General features: G+C 37.4%; 1 protein-coding gene across 1 annotated transcript in view; it reads left to right on the top strand.

The window, feature by feature from the left end:
• The first annotated feature begins 3,904 nt into the window (after positions 1–3,904).
• Positions 3,905–25,971, top strand: part of LOC128229992 (serine/arginine repetitive matrix protein 5-like) — a 46,167-nt gene continuing 24,100 nt past the window's right edge. The window contains exons 1-4 of the mRNA XM_052941956.1: positions 3,905–3,958; positions 16,485–16,656; positions 19,567–22,356; positions 23,881–23,944. Of these exons, the coding sequence (XP_052797916.1) occupies positions 16,528–16,656; positions 19,567–22,356; positions 23,881–23,944 (2,983 nt within the window). The 5' untranslated portion in view covers positions 3,905–3,958; positions 16,485–16,527. The remainder of the gene's footprint in view (positions 3,959–16,484; positions 16,657–19,566; positions 22,357–23,880; positions 23,945–25,971) is intronic.

The raw sequence follows: 25,971 nt of genomic DNA, 5'->3' as shown, positions 1-25,971 counted from the left end.
TTCATAAAATGTAATCATTCAAATAAATGAATTTTACATATGATACTAACTCAGAATTCAGATTTAAAAACAATGAATGTACTTTCAAATTAAAATATGTTAAGAAACAAGAACACTATGTACATGTAGGCGGTAATGCCCCTCCAAAAATGTCAGAGTGAAAGTTCTCAACTAATTTGTCTTTTTAATATTATAACATGTAAACAGTCTCTGTAGGTAATCGATGTCTATTTGTTTTATTTTGTCAATGGTATTCTTACATTTAGAATTTTTCACAATAAGTCTTCACTCTTCAACATTTGAAGTTTGGTCTGTTCCCATGCGTTTGTACTTGTAGTGTGTGCACAGATGATAAATACTCAATGCTGAGTCAATGCTGATTTGGTTTTTATGCCCCTTCAGGTTCTTTACCCATCTAGAATGTTTAGTGCTGTAAAGGAAAAAAAGTACTTTAAAAGCCTTTCTAACTTATTAGTATAGATAACAATACTGCCATACATATACAAAATAAAATATAAACAGTTTAATATTTCTCGACAATATTTCAAAAAACAACAACAAGCTGATACATACATGTAGATAATATATAAAGAAAATTACTAAATTTATCAATAAAATTCATCATCATCATCATCATCATCATTGTCATCACCACCACCACCACCACCACCACCACTTGATTATTGAATACAGTGAGTTTATAAAACAACAAACACCAACTCAAATATGTTTTATATGAAATACTTACATCATCTCTATCAGATGTGACTGCCTTATGGATGACATGGATGTCAAATCTGTCTCAATGATCTAACATAGTATTTAATGCAGGCTGGAATTCTTCATAACCACAATTTGTTGACTTAGTAATATTCAGTCATTTTCCTACCTGAAAGAAATCAAACTTCTGATTATCAACCGGCAGAAACTACAACTGTGAAAGACAAATGCACATGTACCAATTATACATTCTGCACTAATATCCGTTTTAGCCAAGAGTAAATTGGTAAGCACAAATGTGTAGTTGTGCATATGGTTGATAATGATTCACAACAGTACGGGGTTTTAACGAGACCTACACCAAGCAAATGAATGTCGCTAGTGTCAAAGCTGTCGTGGCTTCCAGCCCGAAACCATGTATGTCTTTTCTTACATGTTTATTTTGAAAATATGCAGTTTGTAAACAAATAATGGATATGTTCAGGTATTATTGTATGTTAAAAATAGGCCACATAAGATAAAACAATCAAATAAAAGATTATAATCATCATACTCATATCATATACTTAAATAATGTGCATAAGTACATTTAAAAATATGAAACATGTACATAATGTACCAGTCAATTGTAACCATGGCCCCCCAGGTCCGGGGTTATGCCGGGGATAGCCAGGGAAACGGGCTGTGTTTTTACCTTTCAGGTGGCCCTGCAGTGCCGGGTGAATGCGGTGGTTTTGTCTTCGAGCAAAATATAGCGGGGAATATGCCTTACCTAGGCTCCCTGGGGTGCGGGGGCATATGGCAGGGATTTGACCATCAGTTCGTCCTCGCAGGACGAGGATTTTACCTGGGGTTGGCTGGACCGAAAGTCAAAGTAACCATGCCCCACCACCGCATTCACCCGGCACTGTGGGGACACCTCGAAGGTAAAAACACGGTCCTTTCCCCCCGCTATCCCCGGTATACCACCGACCTGGGGGTGGGGGGCGTGGTTACAATTGACTGGTGCATAAGTAGATGTAACATGTATATTTATAATAATATATATAATTATAGTACATGTATGTAAAAATATTAACACGCTGTCTTAACATTTAGCAAATAAAAATGATTTAAGAATGGCAAAGATAAATTAAAAAACAATCATTTTTGAACACATCAACGTACAAAACTACTCAAAGATACTTACATACATAGCCCTTTGATACGAATATCCCAGTTCCATGCCGATTGTTGACATTCGTTTTTTTCGACAGAAAATCTTCTCTTACGCGTATAATTCACTTATAATCCATGTTTTACTGTAATGACTCAAATTGTTAGGTGTATCGTAATCAACTGTCTGTGTGCACTTTGAGTGTTTACTTATTTTAAACGCATATTCATGATAAAATCATCACCCGAGTTTCCAACTGCTACGATGTAGAAATTCCATTATTGACCTATGAATAGCGGGGAAATACCTTCTGGTTCTAAAAATAGCAACATCCGGTATGTGTTACAACTCGGGGACAATCGTAATAAAATTTTACTAACGTCACCTTCAACACATTAACAAATAAAGTTAGGTGAACATCTAATTCCAATATCGGTTAGATTAAAGAAAAAAAATTACCTCCTGGTTAATCAATGCAGTAAACATAACAAAACAACATAAAACATAATTATTCCCATTCACATAATTACCGGTCCACACATTTTACATTTCCGGCACATGATATTTCAGATATTTCAGGTAACCAATCGGAAAACGTAAACGAATCGGAAACAGTTATTAAACTTATTTGTCGTTCTTCCGAAATAATGTTTTGAAGATAAATTGAAGACTATCTATTCAACCATAAAAAGCATTTTTAACATCCATGCAATCGCCACCCATTTGCATTTTTTAATCATTATAAAATAACAGTAAAACCCAACTGTCAACCAACTTAAAAACCGCTCCTACCACTAACTAAAATAAATTCCCATTCCATAATAGGCGCGCACTTCAGTGCGGCGCCAAAAACCGTCTGCTATTCAAATAGTTACAATTGTTGCAATCTGATAATAGAAGTGAGCTAATTAATCAATGTTTGTTTGTTAAAGATTCTCTTCAAGTAAAATCCGCTATAATTTATGTTAGAACTTAATATGGTAACATTTGTTCATCCTCTGTTTTAGATAGATTATATCAATCACAATAGCTACCGAATTTGTGTGTACTTGTGTGCACATGTGCGCGGTGTGTATGAGTGTGTGCGTGTGTGCATGCGTGCGTGTGTGTGCGTGTGTGCGCGGTATGTGTGCGTGTGTGTGTATGTGTGCGTGTGTGCGCGGTGAGTGTGCGTGCGTGCGTGCGTGACGTGCGTGCGTGCGTGCGTGCGTGTGTTTGTGTGCGTGCGTGTGTGTGTGTGTGCGTGTGCGTGTGTACTCGTTTGATATACAATGTTTGATACTATAAATATAAATTTGTAAATGATCATTATAAATATATGTGTTGTTGGCAATGTACATCGTACAAGTCGAAAAAAACTGTCTGTCTGTCCGATAAAAACTTTATTGGTGATAAAGCCCCTCATGATTTTATAGAATGTTGCTATTTTACAGAATTAAGTATATTCTTGAAAAAGCTTGCTGATAAATTTAGTTTGAGAAATGTAAATTTATGTACTTCCCTATCTGTACTGAATTGTTTGACTGTATATACACTATTTTCAGTAAAGCGTATTATCCACTTAATCAGTTCAAATACATTTCTAATCACTCTAATCTAATCCATTTTTGAACTTAAATATAAAAATCTGCGATCTGATGTTTTATCAGCAGCCTTATATAACTGATGTCCATGGATTTTCGCAAAAATGGCTCGTTCCAAGACAAAAAATAAAAAAGTTTTCAAATCTGTGAGAGTGCCGCTTTAAATTACCTTCGATAGGCAATAAAAAAGCGGGCCGTGTCATAATGAGACTAGTCATCCGATAACCTTACTGTACTCTGTAGCACTTAATCAGGTATCGAAAAGTGGTACCGGGTACCGGGCGGAACCGGATACCGGGTACCGGCTTTTAGCACCACCCGGATCAGATGCAGCCGTAGACTGGTACCCTTCGTTACTTTTTGGTAAAAATCTAATGCTTTTTGAAGAAAAGAGAATGAGGGTACTAGTCTATGCAGACGTCTAGATGCAATCGGAACGTCTAGATGATCTTGATGGTCGACCACACCTTCCTTGACAGACGTAAAACAAATTTCAAACGTGAGTGGTTAATACTTTCTGTTGGAAGTGTTTTTTTAACAATCACATAAAATGTCATACATTTATTAAGGAAATCTTGTTATGAAAGCCTGTTTTTCTCACGCATACATGTATGAAATGTCTTGAAGTTAAAGTTGACCTCGCAGCCACAGGTGATCGTCACATACAGTACAGCTAGCTTATAAAAATAATGTACATATATGTATAAAAATATGGCCATTCTGTCTTTTGATATTGTTTCAGAAGTAATAATATCACATTTTAATAAAGATTTTAGAGATTTACTAGAGAAAAACAACATTTTATTTTTAAGCTATTTGCATCCTTTCTCTAGTCCACCTATTAAATGGCCGTCAACGAGTCTTTTAACGATTTTTTTAATATGGCAGACTCGTGACATCCACCATCCCAGCAAAAAGTAGCAAGCGGTCCTTGCGCAGAGAATCCTCGCGGCCACAATTTTGAAATTATCTCCGTTATAAATTCAAATTTCTACGAAAATATTATTGCCTACTATTAAACACATATTAAGTTATGTCACTATGCCCAAAAAACATGTTAAGTTATCATAAAACACTTACAAGTGTCGATTGTTTATCAAGTATCCCGATATCAGTAAATCTGGGACAAATCTGACTGGTTGTGTACATGTATAACGGTATTTGTGACCCATAATATATTAATGTGAAAATAACAACTCTAATGACAAATTTAATCCATTTCAGATCACTGTCGGATAAAAATTGAACTTTGTCATTATTTTTCAACATCAATGCATATTATTTCAGTATATCATTTCGCCCATTGTTAAATGGTAGAGAGTTGTAGCGTAACAGGGAAACATAAGAAATGTCAAAATAATAAAAAAAGTATCCCTGATCGCTCATTATTGTAGCTAATCCTTTCTCGTACGGTACACCTGAGACTCAGGCTGAGTGATGATGCTTAGTTATGGCTTCCATAACTGTTGTAGTGTGTGTTAGCTCAGTTGGTTAAAGCGCCGTGCTAGTGTTCCGGCAGTCGTTGGTTTGAGCCCCACACCGTGCGCACTAAACCTCCCAGGTTTACTTACTATACAGTAATGTATATATTTTGTTTTTTGATGTGTACTACGCATTAAACGCATCCCAAAAGGTAATATAGAACATGTTCGATTAAGTTCTTAGCTAGATGATGTTTTTGCACAACACTCTGGTTTAGTTGCCCCGATTCTGAGTACAAACGGCAATATTTTCAGCCAATCAGGGATGTTTCAATGTTTTCTATTTATAGATACTCTTAGAGTGGGCAAACTATGGCGATTGCCGATAGCCAATGAAAAAGAGCCTAACAAACACAATTTAGGACTCCTGACAACAAACGACTTGAGGCAAGAGTTTTCATATGATAAAATGACACGTTTACCGTATATTTTGTACTTTCATCTTCAGTCAGGTAAAACTCCTATTTATCAGCTATGACATAATAGTGTATGCATAATGTAATGAGAGTTTTGATTCGTCGACGATGATGTCAGGAAAATGATCTATTTATAGTTTTGCACTCAATTTTGCAGCATCTAAATGTTAAGAAAAACATGCATCTTATATTTTTCAGTTATATGAAAAAAAAATGATTTTCACTAATGAAATGATTCAAAAGTCAAAATACCCTAAATAACAGATATAGCCTGAAATTCACATAACTAGGTTTTCCCATGCTGGTACAAATAAAAGGTGAATTTTGAGCTTTGAATTAAATCTTAACAGACCAATGACTCTACCAGGTATTGTTTCTGAAGTAAGGTGTGTATATGGTAAGCTAGGTATAAATGTGTTAATGTACCATACTGGAGGATTAAGTTAAGGTTTTGCATGTAAGCACCTTTAAGTGATTATCTCGGCAAATACATCATGTATTTCATTGAAACTTTAGATATATGCATTCCCAACTATCTAACCTACTAAATTAATGAAGTTAGATAACACTTATTTGAATTTAATGAAAATAATGGGCCTTAATTATTTGACGTAAAAATTCTGGTTAAGGTTTTGCATATAAGCACACATAGGTTAATATCTTAGCAACTACTTGATGTATATTGCATTAAGACTTTATACAATGGTACTCAACCATCAAACCTTCCTAATTAACCAAGTTAGATAACTATAGTTTGCATTAACTTAAAATTATGGCCCTTTTTTATTTGACTTATAAATTTGAATACATTATGTATTGCATTAAAACTTTACACAGGCTCCCAACCATTGAACCTTCTTACCGTTAATGACTGGGTATTAGACACACTTTTTCCCCTCAGAATTTGATGTAAAAAAATGCCTGTGTATAATACCCAGTAACAATTTTTTGAACTTTTTTTCTGAGGTAGATTTCAAGCCGAGAGTTTGTTTAGATTTATGTAGAAAGGGATGTTACTCGCGTCATATTGATCGAGTATATACGGGTTAAAACCGCAATTGAAGATCGGGATACGGTATATCGGAAGACGTTAATAATCTAAACAAAAATATTTATCGATTTAAGTTATTCAATAATATTTTGAATAATAAATTGAATTGAACAATAATTAAACATGCATATATATAAAAAGCAAAGTTTCGCACTGTCAAAATATTTTTTGTCAGTTGTATGATAAGGTGTGAAAAACTCACATTGCCTTTAGTTCTGTTTAACATACCAATACTACAAATTGATGCGATAATGGTCTTGTTTTTTTCACACATTTACACAAACTTTATTCTTTTCTGTAGGTGTTGACATTTTGAGAACAAACCCGTACAATATAAGGTTTATGCATAACTTAACTTCATTCTCGACAGGTTATAGTTTACGATATACTGTCAAAAAGAAATCTTACATATTTTCATAAAAGGCACCTTTCAGTGCTATCCAGAAACAAATGGTCACAATCAGTTCTTTTAAGTGCCTTTCCCAACATAAAACCAATTAAAATCAAACACATATTGCATTATCATTGTATGGTTTTAAAGATAACCATCGCCATTTTCCACGAAAAAAATATTTTTGGTCACTGTTAACAAACATGGTGGCCGAAATTGACAGACGTTTTTGACATATTTTCTATGCGTCCTTTAACCCAAAACATAGATTAAATGTTTTTTTCCCAGATTTTTCACGGATTTTTTTTCTGCGTCTAATACCCCCTACCGTCTTATACCCAGTCATTTACGGTAATTAAATAGGAAAGATAACTCTATTATTTATATTTTATGGCCCTTTATTATTGGACTTAGAAATTCTGGTTAAAATTTTGCATGTAACCACATTCATGTTAATATCTCAACAAATACATCATGTATTGCATTGAAATCTAGTCCAATTTTACAGTGATCCATGTTTCGCCAAAATTTTTCAATCCTTACACTGAAAAGCGGCGTAATAGTCGAGCGCGCTGTCTCTGTGACAGCTCTTGTTATATTTCATACAGTTGCCAGCGGTGGTAAAACTATATGAACTTAATTTTTTGAAAAATAAAAGAAACAGCAAAAATATAAGTGAAAGTCAAAATCATGTAAAGAAAAAAACATGAACCATGAGATATGTTTATAAACTTAAAATCCTCACCTGACACTTGATTGCCACAGAGAAAAAAATTAAGTGTGTATATATATTAAACTATGATAGTCTCATATAATCTTTGTTAAATTCCTGAGATCCACTTGATGTTTTATTTAAAAGAAATACATGAACTAACAAAATTCCACACTAGTCCACTGACTTACTGTATGCTTAAGGAAGCAGATAAGTGGGCAGAGCATAGCATCAATGTTGTTTAGTGAATGATCACAGATAGGTACTCGCTCATGTTTTTGTAAAATGCACTTTGTAAAAAAAAGAGTTATACATGAAAATACTATTATAATTTAAGTATTTTCATGTATAACTGTTTTTTTTCTGCGATTTCGATATCATTGAGTAAAATAATATCATAGAGTGAAACATTGATAAAATAAGTGTTTTTCAGATGCATTACCAGGAAACCTATTTGAACCAAAAAGTTTAATCATGCAAATCATGTACTACCTAAATCAACATAGAATTTTAGGTATTCAGAAAGTCATGTGATATGCAAATTTTGTAAAGACATTTACAAGTGTACTCCCGTGCCAAATAAAAACAAAGCTTCATAAAAAGCGCAGCTTTTTCTTCGCTTAAGCTATGCTTTTTCTCCAAAGCTGCGTTTTTTTTCAAAAGCTTCGCAAAAGCTGTGCTTTTTTTTCGTTTTTAGCTCGACTATTCGAAGAATAAGTAGAGCTATACTACTCACCCAAGTGTCTGCGTCGGCATCACCCCTTGGTTAAGGTTTTGTGTGCAAGCACACATAGGTTAATATCTCAGCAACTACTTGAGGTATTGCATTGAGACTTTATACAATGGTACTCAACCATCCAACCTACTTTGAATTAACCAAGTTTGATAACTCTACTTTGCATTTAATGCCAATAATAGGCCTTTATTATTTAACTTAGAAATTCTGGTTAAGGTTTTGCGTGCAAGCACACATAGGTTAGTATCTCAGCAACTACTTGAGGTATTGCATTGAGACTTGATACAATGGTACTCAACCATCCAACCTACTCAATTAACCAAGTTAGATAACTCTAGTTTGCATTTAATGCCAATAATAGGCCTTTATCATTTGACTTAGAAATTCTGGTTATGGTTTTAAGTGCAAGCACACATAGGTTAATATCTCAGCAACTACTTGAGGTATTGCATTGAGACTTGAAACAATGGTACTCAACCATCCAACCTACTCAATTAACCAAGTTAGATAACTCTATGTTGCATTTAATGCAAATAATAGGCCTTTATTATTTGACTCAGAAATTCTTGTTAAGGTTTTGCGTGCAAGCACACATAGGTTAATATCTCAGCAACTACTTGAGGTATTGCATTGAGACTTGATACAATGGTACTCAACCATCCAACCTACTCAATTAACCAAGTTAGATAACTCTATGTTGCATTTAATGCAAATAATAGGCCTTTATTATTTGACTCAGAAATTCTTGTTAAGGTTTTGCGTGCAAGCACACATAGGTTAATATCTCAGCAACTACTTGAGGTATTGCATTGAGACTTGATACAATGGTACTCAACCATCCAACCTACTTAATTAACCAAGTTAGATAACTCTAGTTTGCATTTAATGCAAATAATAGGCCTTTATTATTTGACTTAGAAATTCTGGTTAAGGTTTTTTGTGCAAGCACACATAGGTTAATATCTCAGCAACTACTTGAGGTATTGCATTGAGACTTGATACAATGGTACTAAACCATCCAACCTACTTAATTTACCAAGTTAGATAACTCTAGTTTGCATTTAATGCAAATAATTGCCCTTTATTATTCGACTCAGAAATTCTGGTTAAGGTTTTGCATGTAAGCACACATAGGTTATTATCTCAGCAACTACTGGATGAATTGCATTGAGACTTTATAAAATGGTACTCAACCATCCAATCTACTTAAATAACCAAGTAAGATAACTCTAGTTTGCATTAAATTCAAATAATGGCCCCTTTTTTATTCAACATAGAAATTCTGGTAAGGTTTTGCATGTAACCACTTTTAAGTCAATGCTTCAGCAAATACATCATGTATTGCATTGAAACTTTACACACAGGCTCCCAACCATTTAACCTTCTAATCAAGTAAGATAACTCATTTTTGCCCCTTTATTATGCGACTTAGAAATTCTGGTTAAGGTCTTGCATGTTAGCACACATAGGATATTATCTCAGCAACTACTTGATGTATTGCATTGAGACTTTATACAATGGTATTCAACCACCCAACCTAATAATCAAGTTTGATAACTGTGTTTTGCAAATAATGGCCCTTTATTATTACACTTAAAAATTCTTGTTAAAATTTTGCATGTAACCACATTTATGTTAATATCTCTGCACATCACGTATTGCATTGAAATCTAATCTAAAAGTGATCCATGCATGTTTCGCCAAAACTTATCAATCCTTACACTGAAAAGCGGTGGAATAGTGGAGCGCGCTGTCTCTGTGACAGCTCTTGTTTTTCAAAAGCTGCGTTTTTTTCATGAAAAGTTCGCTTTTTGTAAAAAAGCTTCGCTAAATCTTCGTCTTTCTGTTTAAGCCATATTTTCCTTAAACCAAAGGCATCGTCTTTAACATAAAAGCTTCGTCTTTTGCATAAAAAGCTTCATCTTTTTGAAATTTAAGATGGCCAATATTTATTGGAAAAGACGAAGCTTTTCAACCAAAGACGAAGCTTTAAAAGAAAAGACAAAGCTTATTTTTTTGTATCTATTGCTTTGTAGAATTTTGCTTTTTAAGTGTATAATTCAAATAATAAGTGCTTTTTTTAGCAGATTTTTTTCTATTAAAAATTCTGCATTTCATCTCAATTATTCATGTTCAAGTTAAGGATTTCTTTTATCAGCAGTTATTTAATTGTTTCAGTTTATCCATGTGTAAATCTACAATTACATAAAAAAATATTCAGTTATTCATCAACTCCATACTTTCTATTCCTAATTGAATGAAGTATTCAATCTCTTGATGAATGAATGAAATATGGAGAAAAAAGGGTTGAATCCAAAAATAAATTAATACATGGATGAATGAATGAATGAATTAATGATTGATTTATTGCATAAATTGCATAAATTGCATAAATGAGTGAGTGAGTGAGTGCGTGCGTAAGTGAGTGAGTGAGTGAGTGCGTGCGTGTGTGTGTGCGAGCAAGCGAACGAACGAATGAATGAATGTGAATGTTTGATTGATTTACTGATTTATTGATTGATTGACTGGTGGATTGATTGATTGGTTGGTCGATTGATAAGTGATTGAATGAATGAATAATAAATGAATGAATGAATGAAGATTTGAATAAATAATTGAATGAACATGGGTAAAAGTTTTCCGGATTTATCCGGAAATTCCGGATTTTTGTATTCCCGGATGGTCGAATTTCCAATTCGTCGAGATCCGTTGAGAAAATTGGGGGGGGGGGGGGGTAGGCTGGGACCTTGAAATATATTTTCCATCGCTTATTCGATGCTTCGACGTTCGTATAGATCTGCGATAACTTATGTTATTATTGTCTTATCCGAACACTGCGGTATTTTGAAACGACGCTGTGACGTATATTTCACGGAAATAGGCGGGAAAACACGACTTGCTGCTCGACTAATCGAATCGATCGGAAGATTAACGTCATTGAGGAGAATCACAAAAGTTTCCATATATGGCAGACGCGGTCCTTAGTCACAATTATATTTAAAAAAAAGGCGCGAGTAGTGTTTTGTTTTCAAGTTTGGTCAGTGATGATATCTAAGCAAACTTAAATCTCAGTTTCAATCTCAAGAAATTCGAATTGAATCTCTCTCGTGAGCTTTCCGTGACAGAAAGCATCAGTTTCCGGGTCATTTCTCCAGAAGTGTGCGTAGATTGTAACCTTTGCAATACGTCATGTGCTATTTTAAGCATTTTCCATATAAGGTAATCCTCTACTTCCGATACCGAAAAACTTACAACAGGCCTCTCAAAAATAACCGCAAACTTGCTGAGTTTACTTTGGCAATGACAGAGAGGTAGATTTAGGTCTCAATAGCGGTAGTTTGTGTTCAAAAGCGGTAGAATTTCTAATTTCTTAAATTTTCAGACAAAAACAATGACGGAAACAATGTAAACAAAAACTTGATATTTGTTACTATTTTTAGATTTTCAGAAAATACGCATTAAATACGTCATGGTTGAGACTTGTCAAGTGCCAGTGTTTTTTATTGAGAAACAGAAGAAATATTACCTCTGACTTGTAAAAACAAGTTTATTATCAGAAGTGCTGCTAAAACCCCCAAATCAGACTGCCAAAACAGGTCGGAGTGTAAGTGCAGACGACTGCAGTACTGCATATGTCAAATTTCCCCCCAAAATGTCGTAAAATTTTATACACTGTAGATAATTTATAACACCTTAGTAATGTTGTTTTCTTTATGTTTTGACAGTTTTATTAAGTCTTTGATATTTACAAAAATGCTGATTAGTAGGATGCCAATTAACAAGAATGATTAATGGTCTTTTGTACCGTACCGGTAACTTAGCAACGATCTCGGCCGAAGTGCGACGTGATTTGACAAGTTGCTTTTTGCACCATGTTCTTTAAAGTGACAGATTAATATGGTATTTTAGCATGGCCAATTTTGAGGTTTTTAAAATAAAATTAGTAAATCATGATTACTGGCTTGCTTATGCAGGATTATATTCTTTAGTATGTAGTGTCACATGTATATCAGTATACTTATTCATAGTCATATTTGTCTGAAAAACCTTATTCCAATACTCCTCATTATTTAAAATTAAAGCCTGGAAAAGGCATTTCATATCCACTAAAATGGCTATGTTCAAGGAGCTTCCGGGGGCCTCTGGCCCCCTGGCCAAGGCTTCGCCCTGGACCTGACCTGGGGCCCTGCGGCCCCCAGGCCCCAAGCATTTTTCAGGATTTTCAAAATTCTCAACTTTACCCATGAATGAAGGAATGAATAAATAAATAAATGAATTATCAATTAATGATTCAAAATAAAATAAAAAGCATATTTTTAATTAATCAATGCAATAAATCATAATTTTATAATATTATGCAAAATAATACACTTACGAAATAAACAGTTATTAATTGCATGTAACTGAATATTCACAGAATTCATATTTATTTATTTACTTTAATTTCTATACATGTTATCATCACAGATCTTAATGCTTTGTTCATAAGCCATTCCCATGATAAGCCATATTTGTACAACAACCAATCAGAATCTCAGAACCAAATTTGAAATAGAGGCAGCCATTTTGTTGGGATTTCAGTAGGAAGGGTTGGATGTTTTTAAAGGAATTTATGAATTTACACAAATAACAACCATTGATAATTAAAGAGATAAATTAAATAAATTTATGATATAACTACATGTATCATAAGATCAGATGAACATGGACTATGATTTGGAATATGACAATCCAATCATTTGATGTTTGTTTGTAAAAGATGACATGCAATACCGATGAGTTCTTATACTTATTTTAGTTGTTTATCAATTACTTAATAACCTCAGTGACTATTTTCTATAACCTCAGTGACTATGCCAATCTTTAGCATTTTGTACTTATATTTCAAAATGATATCCAGCTCATAAAAATATTTATAAGATGTAGTTTTAAAACTCATTGATTTCTTGTTTTTACCCTTTTTTTTTACCTGGATTGATTAGAATATCTATCAAAATTTGCAGAATGTTTATCCATTGAACGAAGATCTGATAGGTATCAGTGTTGTTTTCCAAGGGGTAATAAAACTGCCATCTGCCAGTGGCCTACCAGATATTGAAAATTGGATTGATCAATTATGTTAAGTATTAATTAACAATCTGGTAATTCACACTGTGTAATAACTAATTACAGAGCTGTTAAGGAACCTCTAAATTTAACAAAAAGGCAACATAAGGCAGAGTATAGGAAAAAGTCATTTTCCTATGTAGTTGACAGTTTACAAACATAGTTTATAATTTAGGTATCATACTGAAAGGTTGTTATAATTGCCTCTACACCAACTAATGGTGTAAATAATTAGAAGATCTTAACAAAAATAAACAATATTAAGTATAAATATTGATTTCAAACATTTAGAATATGCTATCATGTGGTTTAATAGAGACTAAAGTATCTGAGTGAGTGAAAAAAATTGATATTTTAACACAGCAATAAAAGGTCATATTGTTGCTTTTTTATTTTTTATTGGGGAAGTTTTGCAATAAAAGTAATGAGAGTAAACTTGATTGCTATATATATGTGATCTATCTTTATTAAAATCTATTTTTTTGTTTAGATTTTAATAACATCAGAAGTTGTTAGGGGGGAAGACATCAGTTTTGAGGGTAAATACTGAAAAAATGGCTTCTTAAAGCTGCATTAAAAAAACAACCCCTCAAGCTTTTTTCGCAAAAGTTGTGGTTTTTTTCTGGCTAAAACTGCACAAAAGTTAAAGTAAAAGTAAAAACACAGTGCTTCCAAAGATGCGTTTTTTCCCAAAAAACACACAAAGCTTCGCAAAAGCACAGCTTTTCGCAAAAGCGCAGCTTTTTCAAACAAAAAACACAGCTTTTGCAAAGAGCTGCGCTTTTTTGGCCAATACCGCACAAAGCTTTGCAAAAGCTGCGCTTTTTCAAACAACAAAAGCAACTTGTGCGAAGAGATGCGCTTTTTTGGCCTATACCGCACAAAGCTTCGCAAAAGCTGCACTTTTTCCAAGCAAAAGCGAAGCTCTTCGCAAAAGCTGCGCTTTTTCAAACAAAAAACGCAACTTTTGCGAAGAGAAGCGCTTTTTGTGGCATAAAGCTTCGCAAAAGCTGCGCTTTTTTGGCCAATACCGCACAAAGCTGTGCTTTTCTGGTAAAAACAAAGGAGCTTCACAAAATCTACACTTTTTTGAAAAGCTGCGCTTTTTCAATGAACAATTTCAAAGCTTCGCAAAAGCTGCGCTTTTTTTTGCCAAAACCGCATCGTTTTGCGAAGCTTTAAACATCGTTTTGCGAAGCTTTTAGCAACGTTTTTGCGAAGCTTTAGCGAAGCTTTTTGGCACGGGCGTGGGCGCACACTACTTTTTATTTCAATGAAGATAAAGGAGGGTAAAAGTAATAAAATACGCCCAAAATGTACCATTCGGGACTGAGAATTGTTAACATTTTCACAATGTCCCCCCCCCCCAACACTTTAAACTAAATAAAATTTGGTTCTGAGGGAGGGCCACAAGTCAAAAGTTTACGCCCCTAAGGTACACCCCCACTAACTTCAAATCCTATCCTGGATTTGTCCATGGACCGTAACTGAGCTAACCGGGCTGCTGGTTCTCACCAACATACGCCTCATTTCTGTACGCTGAAATGTATCCATCATTTACTCTCATTACAGTGTGAAATTGAAAAGAGATTCAGATAGGAACACAATAAGCTAACATTTTCAGTGAAGGTGGTCATGTCAATTCTGCCATACATGTACAAAGCTCGAGAGTAAAAACTCTCAACATGTAAAAAAAATGTCATCAAAAGGATAAGGATTGATAATCATTTACGACTTTGCCAATCAGATGGTAGCGGCCAATGAAATGTGTTAATTGATATAACAAACCTTCAGCATACACATTGTTTGCGGATCTAAAGTAACATCTCAATTTTGTTTTATTTTTGTTATTATTGAAATGTATTTTACTTCAACAGTATCAGTACAAAACATTGTACATCATATTAAGTACACAGTCCAAACTCGCTATGTCGACGTCGGATATCTCGACTTTCCAGTTGTGTCGACTTTTTCACCGGTCCTGAATTTATTCCTTCTTATTCTATATGAAATAAATCTGCTTGTGTTGACTTTTCTATCTTGACCTTTTTGCTATGTCAACCTCCTATTTCAGTCCCTACATGGTCGAATTTCACACATTGTCTTTGTTCCTTATGTTGAACTGTAGATTGAGTTGTAGGTGCGAAAATTTTCATGACAGTTTGCGGCACGTCGCTAAATTACAGTGCATGTCATATAACAAACTGTCATAATTGGAGAATAAAGTTGTTTGTTTATGTTTTTGATTAAAGAGACATTTATTGCTCAACTCAAGGGAAAAAATGCCACCATCGATGGCGAGTTAATAAGAACAAAAGGCCAGATGGTTCACCAAGGAATTAGGCAGTTCCGAGATTGAGTTTGAGATTGAATGTACAATTGAATTTGATTGTGGTTTTATATCTGTTTTGTGTATTCCATAAACGTCAATAAACAAATTTAACACTTACCGGTAAATTCACTTTATTTTTCAATAAAACATTTGCTGCTTTCACGACGGTAATATGTAACAAGACCATTCAATTGGAGATGTAAACATCAGACACAAATCAAACTCTAATTTGTTGAGCTTGGTGATGCTTTTTTAATTCGAATGTGCCGAATATTCGTTATCTCGATTTCTTTCCTAGGTCCTGACAAAGTCGACATGACGAGTTTTGACTGTAGTTGGAAAAAAACCTTTCAAATATCTTATGGTTTTATGTTCCACCTTTAATAAGCTTCCTTCCTGTAACACCTTGCCATGTTAGATATCGTATTGTTATCCAATATTAAAGTAATTGGTCTATCATTTAAAATTTTCGATATCCCAACAGAATTGTTTTGTCAGCCTACAGGCAAATAGATTTGTCATAGATATGCTGAACATCTGAAAATACCATTTTGCAGTAGGGGCTAAATTTCAAATGGACTAATTACATATTAAACAGTCATCGGAATTAGACTTTTGGATGAACAAGCCCGAATTCTTATTCTATTGCTTGTTATAAAAATTTTGAACAAGCCCTGCTTCATGTATATAAAATTCAGAATTTGAGCAGGCCCAGACAACATTTTACCAGTGCAGGGTTTGCAGGCTTGTGTTAATTTCGACCACTGATTAAAAAGCTTACCTTTAGCTCTCTGTTTCAGGATTTACTAATACCTATTCAAAAATCACAACGCTATTCAGAAGATGGACCAGGAAAAGTTGAATGTGCCGTTGCCATCATTGCCAATGACTGGAGGAGAAGATGAAGGGAACCTTAATTCCCAGGGAACCTGCAGCAAGGGGCAGATTGTGTCGTTGGATAAAATAACAAAGGTTTGTATTTTTTGCTACTTATCCTTTAGACTTAATATATTACTAGAAAAAGGTTTTCATATGGTATTTAACTAGGCCCTCTTGGGATGAAAAACCATGTATTTTCTGAACAAGAACTGTTGAGGACCATAAAAGTTAAACAAAAGGTTGCCCTTGATCAGCAGATGACCCCTGTTGATATATAGGTCAGTAGGTCAATGGTCACAGTTTCTGTGACTTGAACACAATAGTTTGTCTGATTGATAACAAAATCATGCTTGGGCCTACAGTCTCTAAACTCAAAAGGAAGGTTGGTCATAACCAGCAGATGGCCCTTATCTATTTTAAGGTCAATAGGTCAACGGTAATGGTCACTTTGACTTTGGACACAAAACGTTTGTCCATAAGATAACCAGTGTAAGCTTGGTCCTACAGTCCTGAAAATAAGAAGGGAGTTTGGTCATGACCAGCAGCTGACCTATATGTTGATTTTGAGGTTAGTAGGTCATAGGTCAAACAGGGGTGACCGTGGAAACAAAGAGCTTGTTCGCTTTATAACTTGAGTATGTTTGGTCATAGTCCTAATACTTGGTAGGTCATACATACATACGGCAGATTTCATTTTTACATTGGTCATGACCAGCAGATGAGTCCTTAATTTTTAAGTCAGTAGGGCAAAGGTCATGACTCATGGTAACTGTGAACACAGAAACCTTGTCCATAGGTACAGAATGCTTAATGGTCCTACTATTCTCAAACTTGTTGGGAATTTTGATCATAACCTTAATTTACCCCCAAAGACATTAAATGGGAAATGACTAGTTGGTTTCTATAAGGGGAGCATAGATGATTAACAAACAGCTTTGTGCTCCAATATCCAATATCCATCCAACAAGGCCCAATCCGGGGCATTTTTCACCTGACCGTGACAGCTTTTCATTTCCCAATGGACAAATATTCTAATTGTTATATTTTGCGGTTACTTAGGCAACGCGCAGTGATAAATATTGTACATAATTAAGCAGAAATAGAAAATCAGTCACAATTTTTTTCATGTTTCGCTGTGGTTTATTGAATAAAAATGGAGGATTATTTAAGAAATAGTACAGACCAATGAGAGCCTCCTGACCAATCAGACCACAAATAAAGAATGGATCGAAGCCCCTGGTTGAGGTCCATTCAATGTTTGTGGGCTGACTGGGAGGTCACTATAATGTCAGGAGGTCCGAAGTGGTCTGTTCTATTTCTTACATTATACCCCTCATAGCTTTGAACTAAATAGGACTTTTTTCTATATGACATCTTAGTTTATAAAACAAGCAAATTTTGATTCCGATGACAGATTTGATAAGACAAGTACTCTTACAATATTTGTCTTGTAAATTCTACTCAGCGGTTACATGATACTGTTTAAAGGTATATAAGTAAAGAAGAAACATGATTATGTATGGTATAATACATATCCTTGTAAACTCACCATTTGAAACAGTGAGTTAATTTGTTTATTGTAGTATGATTTCACATTTCTCTCATTGTAGGCCTGTTTTCTCTGTAAAAAAAATAAACGTTTTGGCACATAGTGCTTGGAACAAAAAATGACCACATTTGGTTAAAATTGGCGTGGTTTTCAATGAAATGTCATTTAAATATTGTTCATGGTGATCTATTAGCATACAATCAAAAAGAAATATAGTTTCAATGTAAGTTTTTCAATATTCTTCACCTTGTTTAATACTTACACATTTAAACAATTTTGATAATTGTGTTACATAGCAGACACAATAAGATCTCTTTGTCCGCATTGTGGTTGGCGCCACACTTCCATTTCCAATAAATTAAAAGACTTTGTATAGACTTATAGGAAGAGTTTATGGAGACCTTTCATGGGATTGCGTTTGGGGTCCCTAGAGTCAAGGTCAAGGTCACTAATACTAAAAATAGAAAAACGGTTGAAACTGAATAACTTTAGTTAGGGATGACATATCTTGACTAAACTTGGTCTATAGGAAGAGTTTATGGGTACCTTTCATGGGATTGCGTTTGGGGTCCCTAGGGTCAAGGTCACTGTTGCTAAAAGAAGAAAAATGGTTGACACTGAAAAACTTTAGTAAGGGATGACATATCTTGACTAAACTTGGTCTATAGGAAGAGTTTATGGGTACCTTTCATGGGATTGCGTTTGGGGTCCCTAGGGTCAAGGTCAAGGTCACTGTTGCTAAAAATAGAAAAATGGTTGACGCTGAAAAACTTTAGTAAGGGTTGACATATCTTGGCCAAACTTGGTCTATAGGAAGTGTTTATGGATACCTTTCATAGGATTGCGTTTGGGGTCCTTAGGGTCAAGGTCACTGTTACTAAAAATAGAATAACTGTTGAAACTGAATAACTTTAGTTAGGGTTGACATATCTTGACCAAACTTGGTCCATAGGAAGAGTTTATGGATACTTTCATGGGATTGCGTTTGGGTCCCTAGGGTCAAGGTCAAGGTCATTGTTACTAAAAATAGAAAAATGGTTGAAACTGAATTACTTTAGTCAGGGTCCACATATCTTGACCAAACTAGGTATAAAGGAAGATTTTATGGATACCTTTTATGGGATAACGTTTAGGGTCCCTAGGATCAAGGCCAAGGTCACTGTTACTAAAAATAGAAAAATGGTTGAAACTGAATTACTTTAGTCAGGGTCCACATATCTTGACCAAACTAGGTATAAAGGAAGAGTTTATGGATACCTTTCATGGGATTGCGTTCGGGGTCCCTAGGGCCAAGGTCACTGTTATTTAAAAAAATAATAGTTGAAACTGAATAACTTTTGTCAGGGTCAACATATCTTGACCAAACTTGGTATAAAGAAAGAGTTTATGGATACATTTCATGTTAAAATGACATGACTGTGAATAAGTGTCAATATGTATGTCTTTTCTTTCAGGTCAAGCAACGAAATTTCTGCCAAGGAACCAGGCCTATTTATGAAGATAGCTTTGAGAAAGCATCGGACAAAAGCCTCAACAACGTGGAGGATGTTGCCGCGGACAAAAGCCTCAACAAGGCGGAGGATGTTGCCGCGGACAAAAGCCTCAACAACGTGGAGGATGTTGCCGCGGACAAAAGCCTCAACAACGTGGAGGATGTTGCCTCGGACAAAAGCCTCAACAAGGCGGAGGACGTTGCCGCGGACAAAAGCCTCAACAAGGCGGAGGACGTTGCCGCGGACAAAAGCCTCAACAAGGCGGAGGATGTTGCCGCGGACAAAAGCCTCAATAACGTGGAGGATGTTGCCGCGGACAAAAGCCTCAACAAGGCGGAGGACGTTGCCTCGGACAAAAGCCTCAACAAGGCGGAGGATGTTGCCTCGGACAAAAGCCCCAACAAGGCGGAGGACGTTGCCTCGGACAAAAGCCTCAACAAGGCGGAGGACGTTGCCTCGGACAACAACCCCAACAAGCCTGTTCCCGCGGACAAAAGCCTCAACAAGGCGGAGGACGTTGCCGCGGACAAAAGCCTCAACAAGGCGGAGGACGTTGCCTCGGACAAAAGCCTCAACAAGGCGGAGGACGCTGCCTCGGACAAAAGCCCAAACAAGGCGGAGGACGCTGCCTCGGACAAAAGCCCCAACAAGGCGGAGGACGTTGCCTCGGACAAAAGCCCCAACAAGGCGGAGGACGTTGCCTCGGACAAAAGCCCCAACAAGGCGGAGGACGTTGCCTCGGACAAAAGCCCCAACAAGGCGGAGGACGTTGCCTCGGACAAAAGCCTCAACAAGGCGGAGGACGTTGCCTCGGACAAAAGCCCCAACAAGGCGGAGGACGTTGCCTCGGACAAACGCCCCAACAAGGCGGAGGACGTTGCCTCGGACAACAACCCCAACAAGCCGGTTCCCGCGGACAAAAGCCTCAACAAGGCGGAGGACGTTGCCGCGGACAAAAGCCTCAACAAGGCGGAGGACCTTGCCTCGGACAAAAGCCTCGACAAGGCGGAGGACGTTGCCTCGGACAAAAGCCTCGACAAGGCGGAGGACGTTGCCTCGGACAAAAGCCTCGACAAGGCGGAGGACGTTGCCTCGGACAAAAGCCCCAACAAGGCGGAGGACGTTGCCTCGGACAAAAGCCCCAACAAGGCGGAGGACGTTGCCTCGGACAAAAGCCCCAACAAGGCGGAGGACGTTGCCTCGGACAAAAGCCCCAACAAGGCGGAGGACGTTGCCTCGGACAAAAGCCTCAACAAGGCGGAGGACGTTGCCTCGGACAAAAGCCCCAACAAGGCGGAGGACGTTGCCTCGGACAAACGCCCCAACAAGGCGGAGGACGTTGCCTCGGACAACAACCCCAACAAGCCGGTTCCCGCGGACAAAAGCCTCAACAAGGCGGAGGACGTTGCCGCGGACAAAAGCCTCAACAAGGCGGAGGACCTTGCCTCGGACAAAAGCCTCGACAAGGCGGAGGACGTTGCCTCGGACAAAAGCCTCGACAAGGCGGAGGACGTTGCCTCGGACAAAAGCCTCGACAAGGCGGAGGACGTTGCCTCGGACAAAAGCCCCAACAAGGCGGAGGACGTTGCCTCGGACAAAAGCCCCAACAAGGCGGAGGACGTTGCCTCGGACAAAAGCCCCAACAAGGCGGAGGACGTTGCCTCGGACAAAAGCCCCAACAAGGCGGAGGACGTTGCCTCGGACAACAACCCCAACAAGCCGGTTCCTGCGAACAAAAGCCTCAACAAGGCGGAGGACGTTGCCTCGGACAAAAGCCTCAACAAGGCGGAGGACGTTGCCTCGGACAACAACCCCAACAAGCCGATTCCCGCGAACAAAAGCCTCAACAAGGCGGAGGACGTTGCCTCGGACAAGTGCCCCAACACGGCGGAGGACGTTGCCTCGGACAAGTGCCCCAACACGGCGGAGGACGTTGCCTCGGACAAGTGCCCCAACACGGCGGAGGACGTTGCCTCGGACAAGTGCCCCAACACGGCGGAGGACGTTGCCTCGGACAAGTGCCCCAACACGGCGGAGGACGTTGCCTCGGACAAGTGCCCCAACACGGCGGAGGACGTTGCCTCGGACAAGTGCCCCAACACGGCGGAGGACGTTGCCTCGGACAAGTGCCCCAACACGGCGGAGGACGTTGCCTCGGACAAGTGCCCCAACACGGCGGAGGACGTTGCCTCGGACAAGTGCCCCAACACGGCGGAGGACGTTGCCTCGGACAAGTGCCCCAACACGGCGGAGGACGTTGCCTCGGACAAGTGCCCCAACACGGCGGAGGACGTTGCCTCGGACAAGTGCCCCAACACGGCGGAGGACGTTGCCTCGGACAAGTGCCCCAACACGGCGGAGGACGTTGCCTCGGACAAGTGCCCCAACAAGGCGGAGGACGTTGCCTCGGACAAGTGCCCCAACAAGGCGGAGGACGTTGCCTCGGACAAGTGCCCCAACAAGGCGGAGGACGTTGCCTCGGACAAGTGCCCCAACAACGCGGAGGACGTTGCCGCGGACATAAGCATCAACAACGCGGAGGACGTTGCCGCGGACAAAAGCATCAACAAGGCGGAGGATGTTGCCTCGGACAAAAGCCTCAAGAAGGCGGAGGATGTTGCCGCGGACAAAAGCCTCAAAAACCTGGAGGACATTGCCGGGGACAAAAGCCTCAACAAGCCGGAGGATGTTGCAGAGGACAGAAGCCTCAAGAATGGCAAAAATGCAATAATTTGCAAGAAGTCATTTTTAGTAAGTACTTTTAAATAACTTTTTGATGTGGCATATAAAATCTCACCATATGTCTGTCCTGTTTGTGTGTCATGGTTGTCATGCATAGAGGGATTTTAAAATAACTAAAGGATGCGTCGCCTGCAAGACCCATATCTTTACCTCAAGGGATAAGATCACACATGTTTATTATTAATTATTGAATGCTGCAATAAAAAATGAGCATAGATACACAGTATTGTGACAAATGCTAAACTGTCTGTTTTGGGTTTTTTTTACACGAAATTTAGGAGAAAAATGAGACATTGTGACATTTTGTACAAGTCTGAAATTCATGGAAAATGATTAAAATTGAGTATGAAAACAAAACATTTTACAAGAACCCCCCCCCCCCCCCCCTGTGATAGGGGTGGACCCCTCTCACTCCCTTCCCCATGCGCCCCTATGCTAGGTTCTTGTTATGGTCGAATATTAACAATAAACATAAATATAAACATTTTGAATTGTGCACAAAACACGCTACTTTACCTACAAATGCTATGAAAATTTCTAAAAATTTGGGTCTTATTGAAACCCCTGATTGTCAGTCTTGTCCAGCCTCTTGCTTTGTTATGCATGGAGGGATTTTAAAATGCATTGGTACATGTATTCGGCTCATAAAGGTGAGGTGAAGCTGCTCGGCGCCTATTTCGTAGGGAGGGTCAGAAAACATAACCAAAAGTATTTATTTTTAAAATCTAATCTGTGTTCAAAAACATACATTAGCATGCACAGAGTAAAATATCGATAACTTTTTTGAACACAGTAAACAGTAACTGTAGTTAATTCTTGGCTAATAAATTGGCACTCATAAATGAAATTTAAAGGGGCTGTACTCCGTATGATGAAATAGCGAAAAAAAGAAAAGAAAATTGTCGAAAACTGACAAAAACTTAGTATCGATGTGTACAATGCATTGAAACTTGCTAACTGAAGTACCACATAGTTTACAACTAATTTATTTTCACATTTTTTTCGTATTTTTCCATTTATAAAGATTACTAGGTATGTCTACCTAGTAGAATTCATTATTTATGCGTGATTGGCTGGTCAATGGTTTCACGTGATATTATAAATTTAGTTATACAGCTTCAATATTCAAAAAAAAATAGGGTAAGCCTTCGTAGCACAGTGGATACAACACTGGAGTGCAATTTTGGCGACACCCGTTCGAACCCAGTCTCTGACTTGATTTTTTTTTTTAATTTTGGTATTATATTTTACAATTATGATATCAAAGAGTTAAGCATTTTATTAAGTAATTGGCCTGAGATTTGTTACAGAAAAAATATTTTTTTGGTGCCAATCTGGTGTACAGTCCCTTTAACAATAAGTGATCATTAGTGAAATATTGATCTTACACCGAAACATCTATCCTCCTTTTCATTTTTTGATAAAATTTCTTAATGATGGATTTTAACATTCAAGAAAAACCTTGTTTGTTTTTTTTAAATTGTTTGAAATGACCACTATGTAATATTATTAAGCTCTTCTCTGAAATTCCAGGGATGGTTGCTGTTGATCCTTGGACTGTTTGCTGCAGGCGTTAGTGGAAAAATAGTCCCTAATGGTATGAAATATCTTTTCAATTGTTTATAGAAAAATAAGCTGAGGTATTGTCAAAAGTGCTGGAGGCTGTTTTATTAAGAAACCTTGGAGTGGTTTCATACTAAGGAAAGAATTCCATGGTGCAGTGATACTGTTGAAATCTGTTCCTATTAAAAAAATAATTGCTCCTTGGTTCTTGATAAAATGGCCCACTGCAATAAAAGCAGTGACATCAGATTTATTTAAAAACTTTCACATTGGGTTCACATGTTCAGGGCTTCCATTAAAGGAAGTTTAAAAGTATATTACCCCCTAAACATGTGCCCAAACTTCTAAAATTGAGACCTTGGAAATACAAAAAACTTCCACTTTTTTTAGAGAAAAATTCCAAAAGTGAAGGGTTGGAAGTTCAGAATATCAAAATCAGGTGTCATTGTTACTTTATGGCCATATTTTTAATAAGTCTTGAAATAAAATGTGAATTCTTAAAAAAAAACAATTTTGTGAAGTTCGCAAATTATAGTTACAAATTATTTAATATTTGAAGTATCTCGTTGGACAATAGTGGTAAATTCATGAAGTTTGAGAGGCACAAACTTATTAATTTCTGAGGAAAACTTCCAACATTGCTGTCAAGGAACTACAGTTTTAAATTTTTAATGGAAGCCCTACATGTTACAAGTGAAATACAACTGCATATTACATATAGCAAAGCCCATTACTGGCAAAAATAGCTGTAGAGTTATTCCACTTATCAATCTAAATTTATAACATAATGTTTCTCATCATTATTATTCATTACTGTACCATGACAAAGGCCTTGATGAAATACCCACCGTTAGTTAATAATGAAATTTTGCAAAGGTGTAATATTTAAGGTATTTCTTTGCAAATTTTAAGATAAATGACCAGTCAAAATATAGGCTAGCTATCTACAGATTTGATGTGCTTTGTTTATTTTTTTGTCTCTCCTTTGATCAAAAGGGAGACGTACTGTATTTGTCCTTAATCAGTCCGTCTGTCTGGAACCATATTTTGGTAGGCATTGATCAGAAAATGTTCAAAGGTCAGAATGATCCCCTTGATCAAATCTCGACCACTTGTATAAGTGGGTCACATGGGGTAATGATTGGTCAGATTATGTTTAAACTTGGTCAGGATGTTTCCCTTGATGAAATATGGACCGCTTGTAAAATTCAAACTTATATCCAACATTCATAACGGTCCATTTCTCTGCAGTCATATTACGTGTTAATAAACATGTAGGAATATTCCACCTACTTTTCATTTTCAATCCATTAACTTTGCCTAATCAGGCAGGGATATCAATTCAACAAATTTGCTTGTTATGTCCCCCTTCGAAAAAGAGGGGTATAATGCTTTGCACATGTCGGTCGGTGGGTAGGTCGGTCTGTCAGTAGACCAAAGCTTGTCCCAGTGATAACTCAACAATCCTGGACATATGGTCACCAAACTTATCATGAAGGTTCAGCCTGACCAGTAGATGGCCCCTATTGATTTTAGGGCTTACCGGGTGAAAGGTCAAGGTCACAGTGACCTTGAATGGTAAAATAATTTTAAAGCTTGTCCGAGTGATAACTCAACAATGCATAGACCTATGATAATCATACTTGATATGGAAGTTGAGTCTGACCGGTAGATGACCCCTTTTGTTTTTTGGGGTCATCAGACCAAAGGTCAAGGTCATAGTGACCGAGTGATAACTTTACAATGCCTGCATCCATGGCCCTTAAAATTTACTTTGAGGTTGGGCCTGGTCATTAGATGACCCCTATTGTTTATGGGGGTCATCGGGCCATAGGTCAAGGTCACCTTGAATGGTAAAAGGTTGTCCGAGTGATAATTTGACAATGCCTGCACCCATGGCCATCAAACTTGACTTGTTGGAGTTTGGGCCGTACCATTTGATGACCCCTGTTGTTTTGGGGGGTCATCAGTCCAAAGGTCAAGGTCACAGTGACCTTGAATTGTAATATGTTGTCTGAGTGATAATATGACAAAGCCTGCACCCATGGCCCTCATACTTGA

The sequence above is a fragment of the Mya arenaria genome, chromosome 4 (assembly GCF_026914265.1).
Source record: "Mya arenaria isolate MELC-2E11 chromosome 4, ASM2691426v1".
Classification (NCBI taxonomy): domain Eukaryota; kingdom Metazoa; phylum Mollusca; class Bivalvia; order Myida; family Myidae; genus Mya; species Mya arenaria.
Note: the sequence above shows the minus strand (reverse complement) of the source record. Positions and strands in the feature narration are given on the sequence as shown.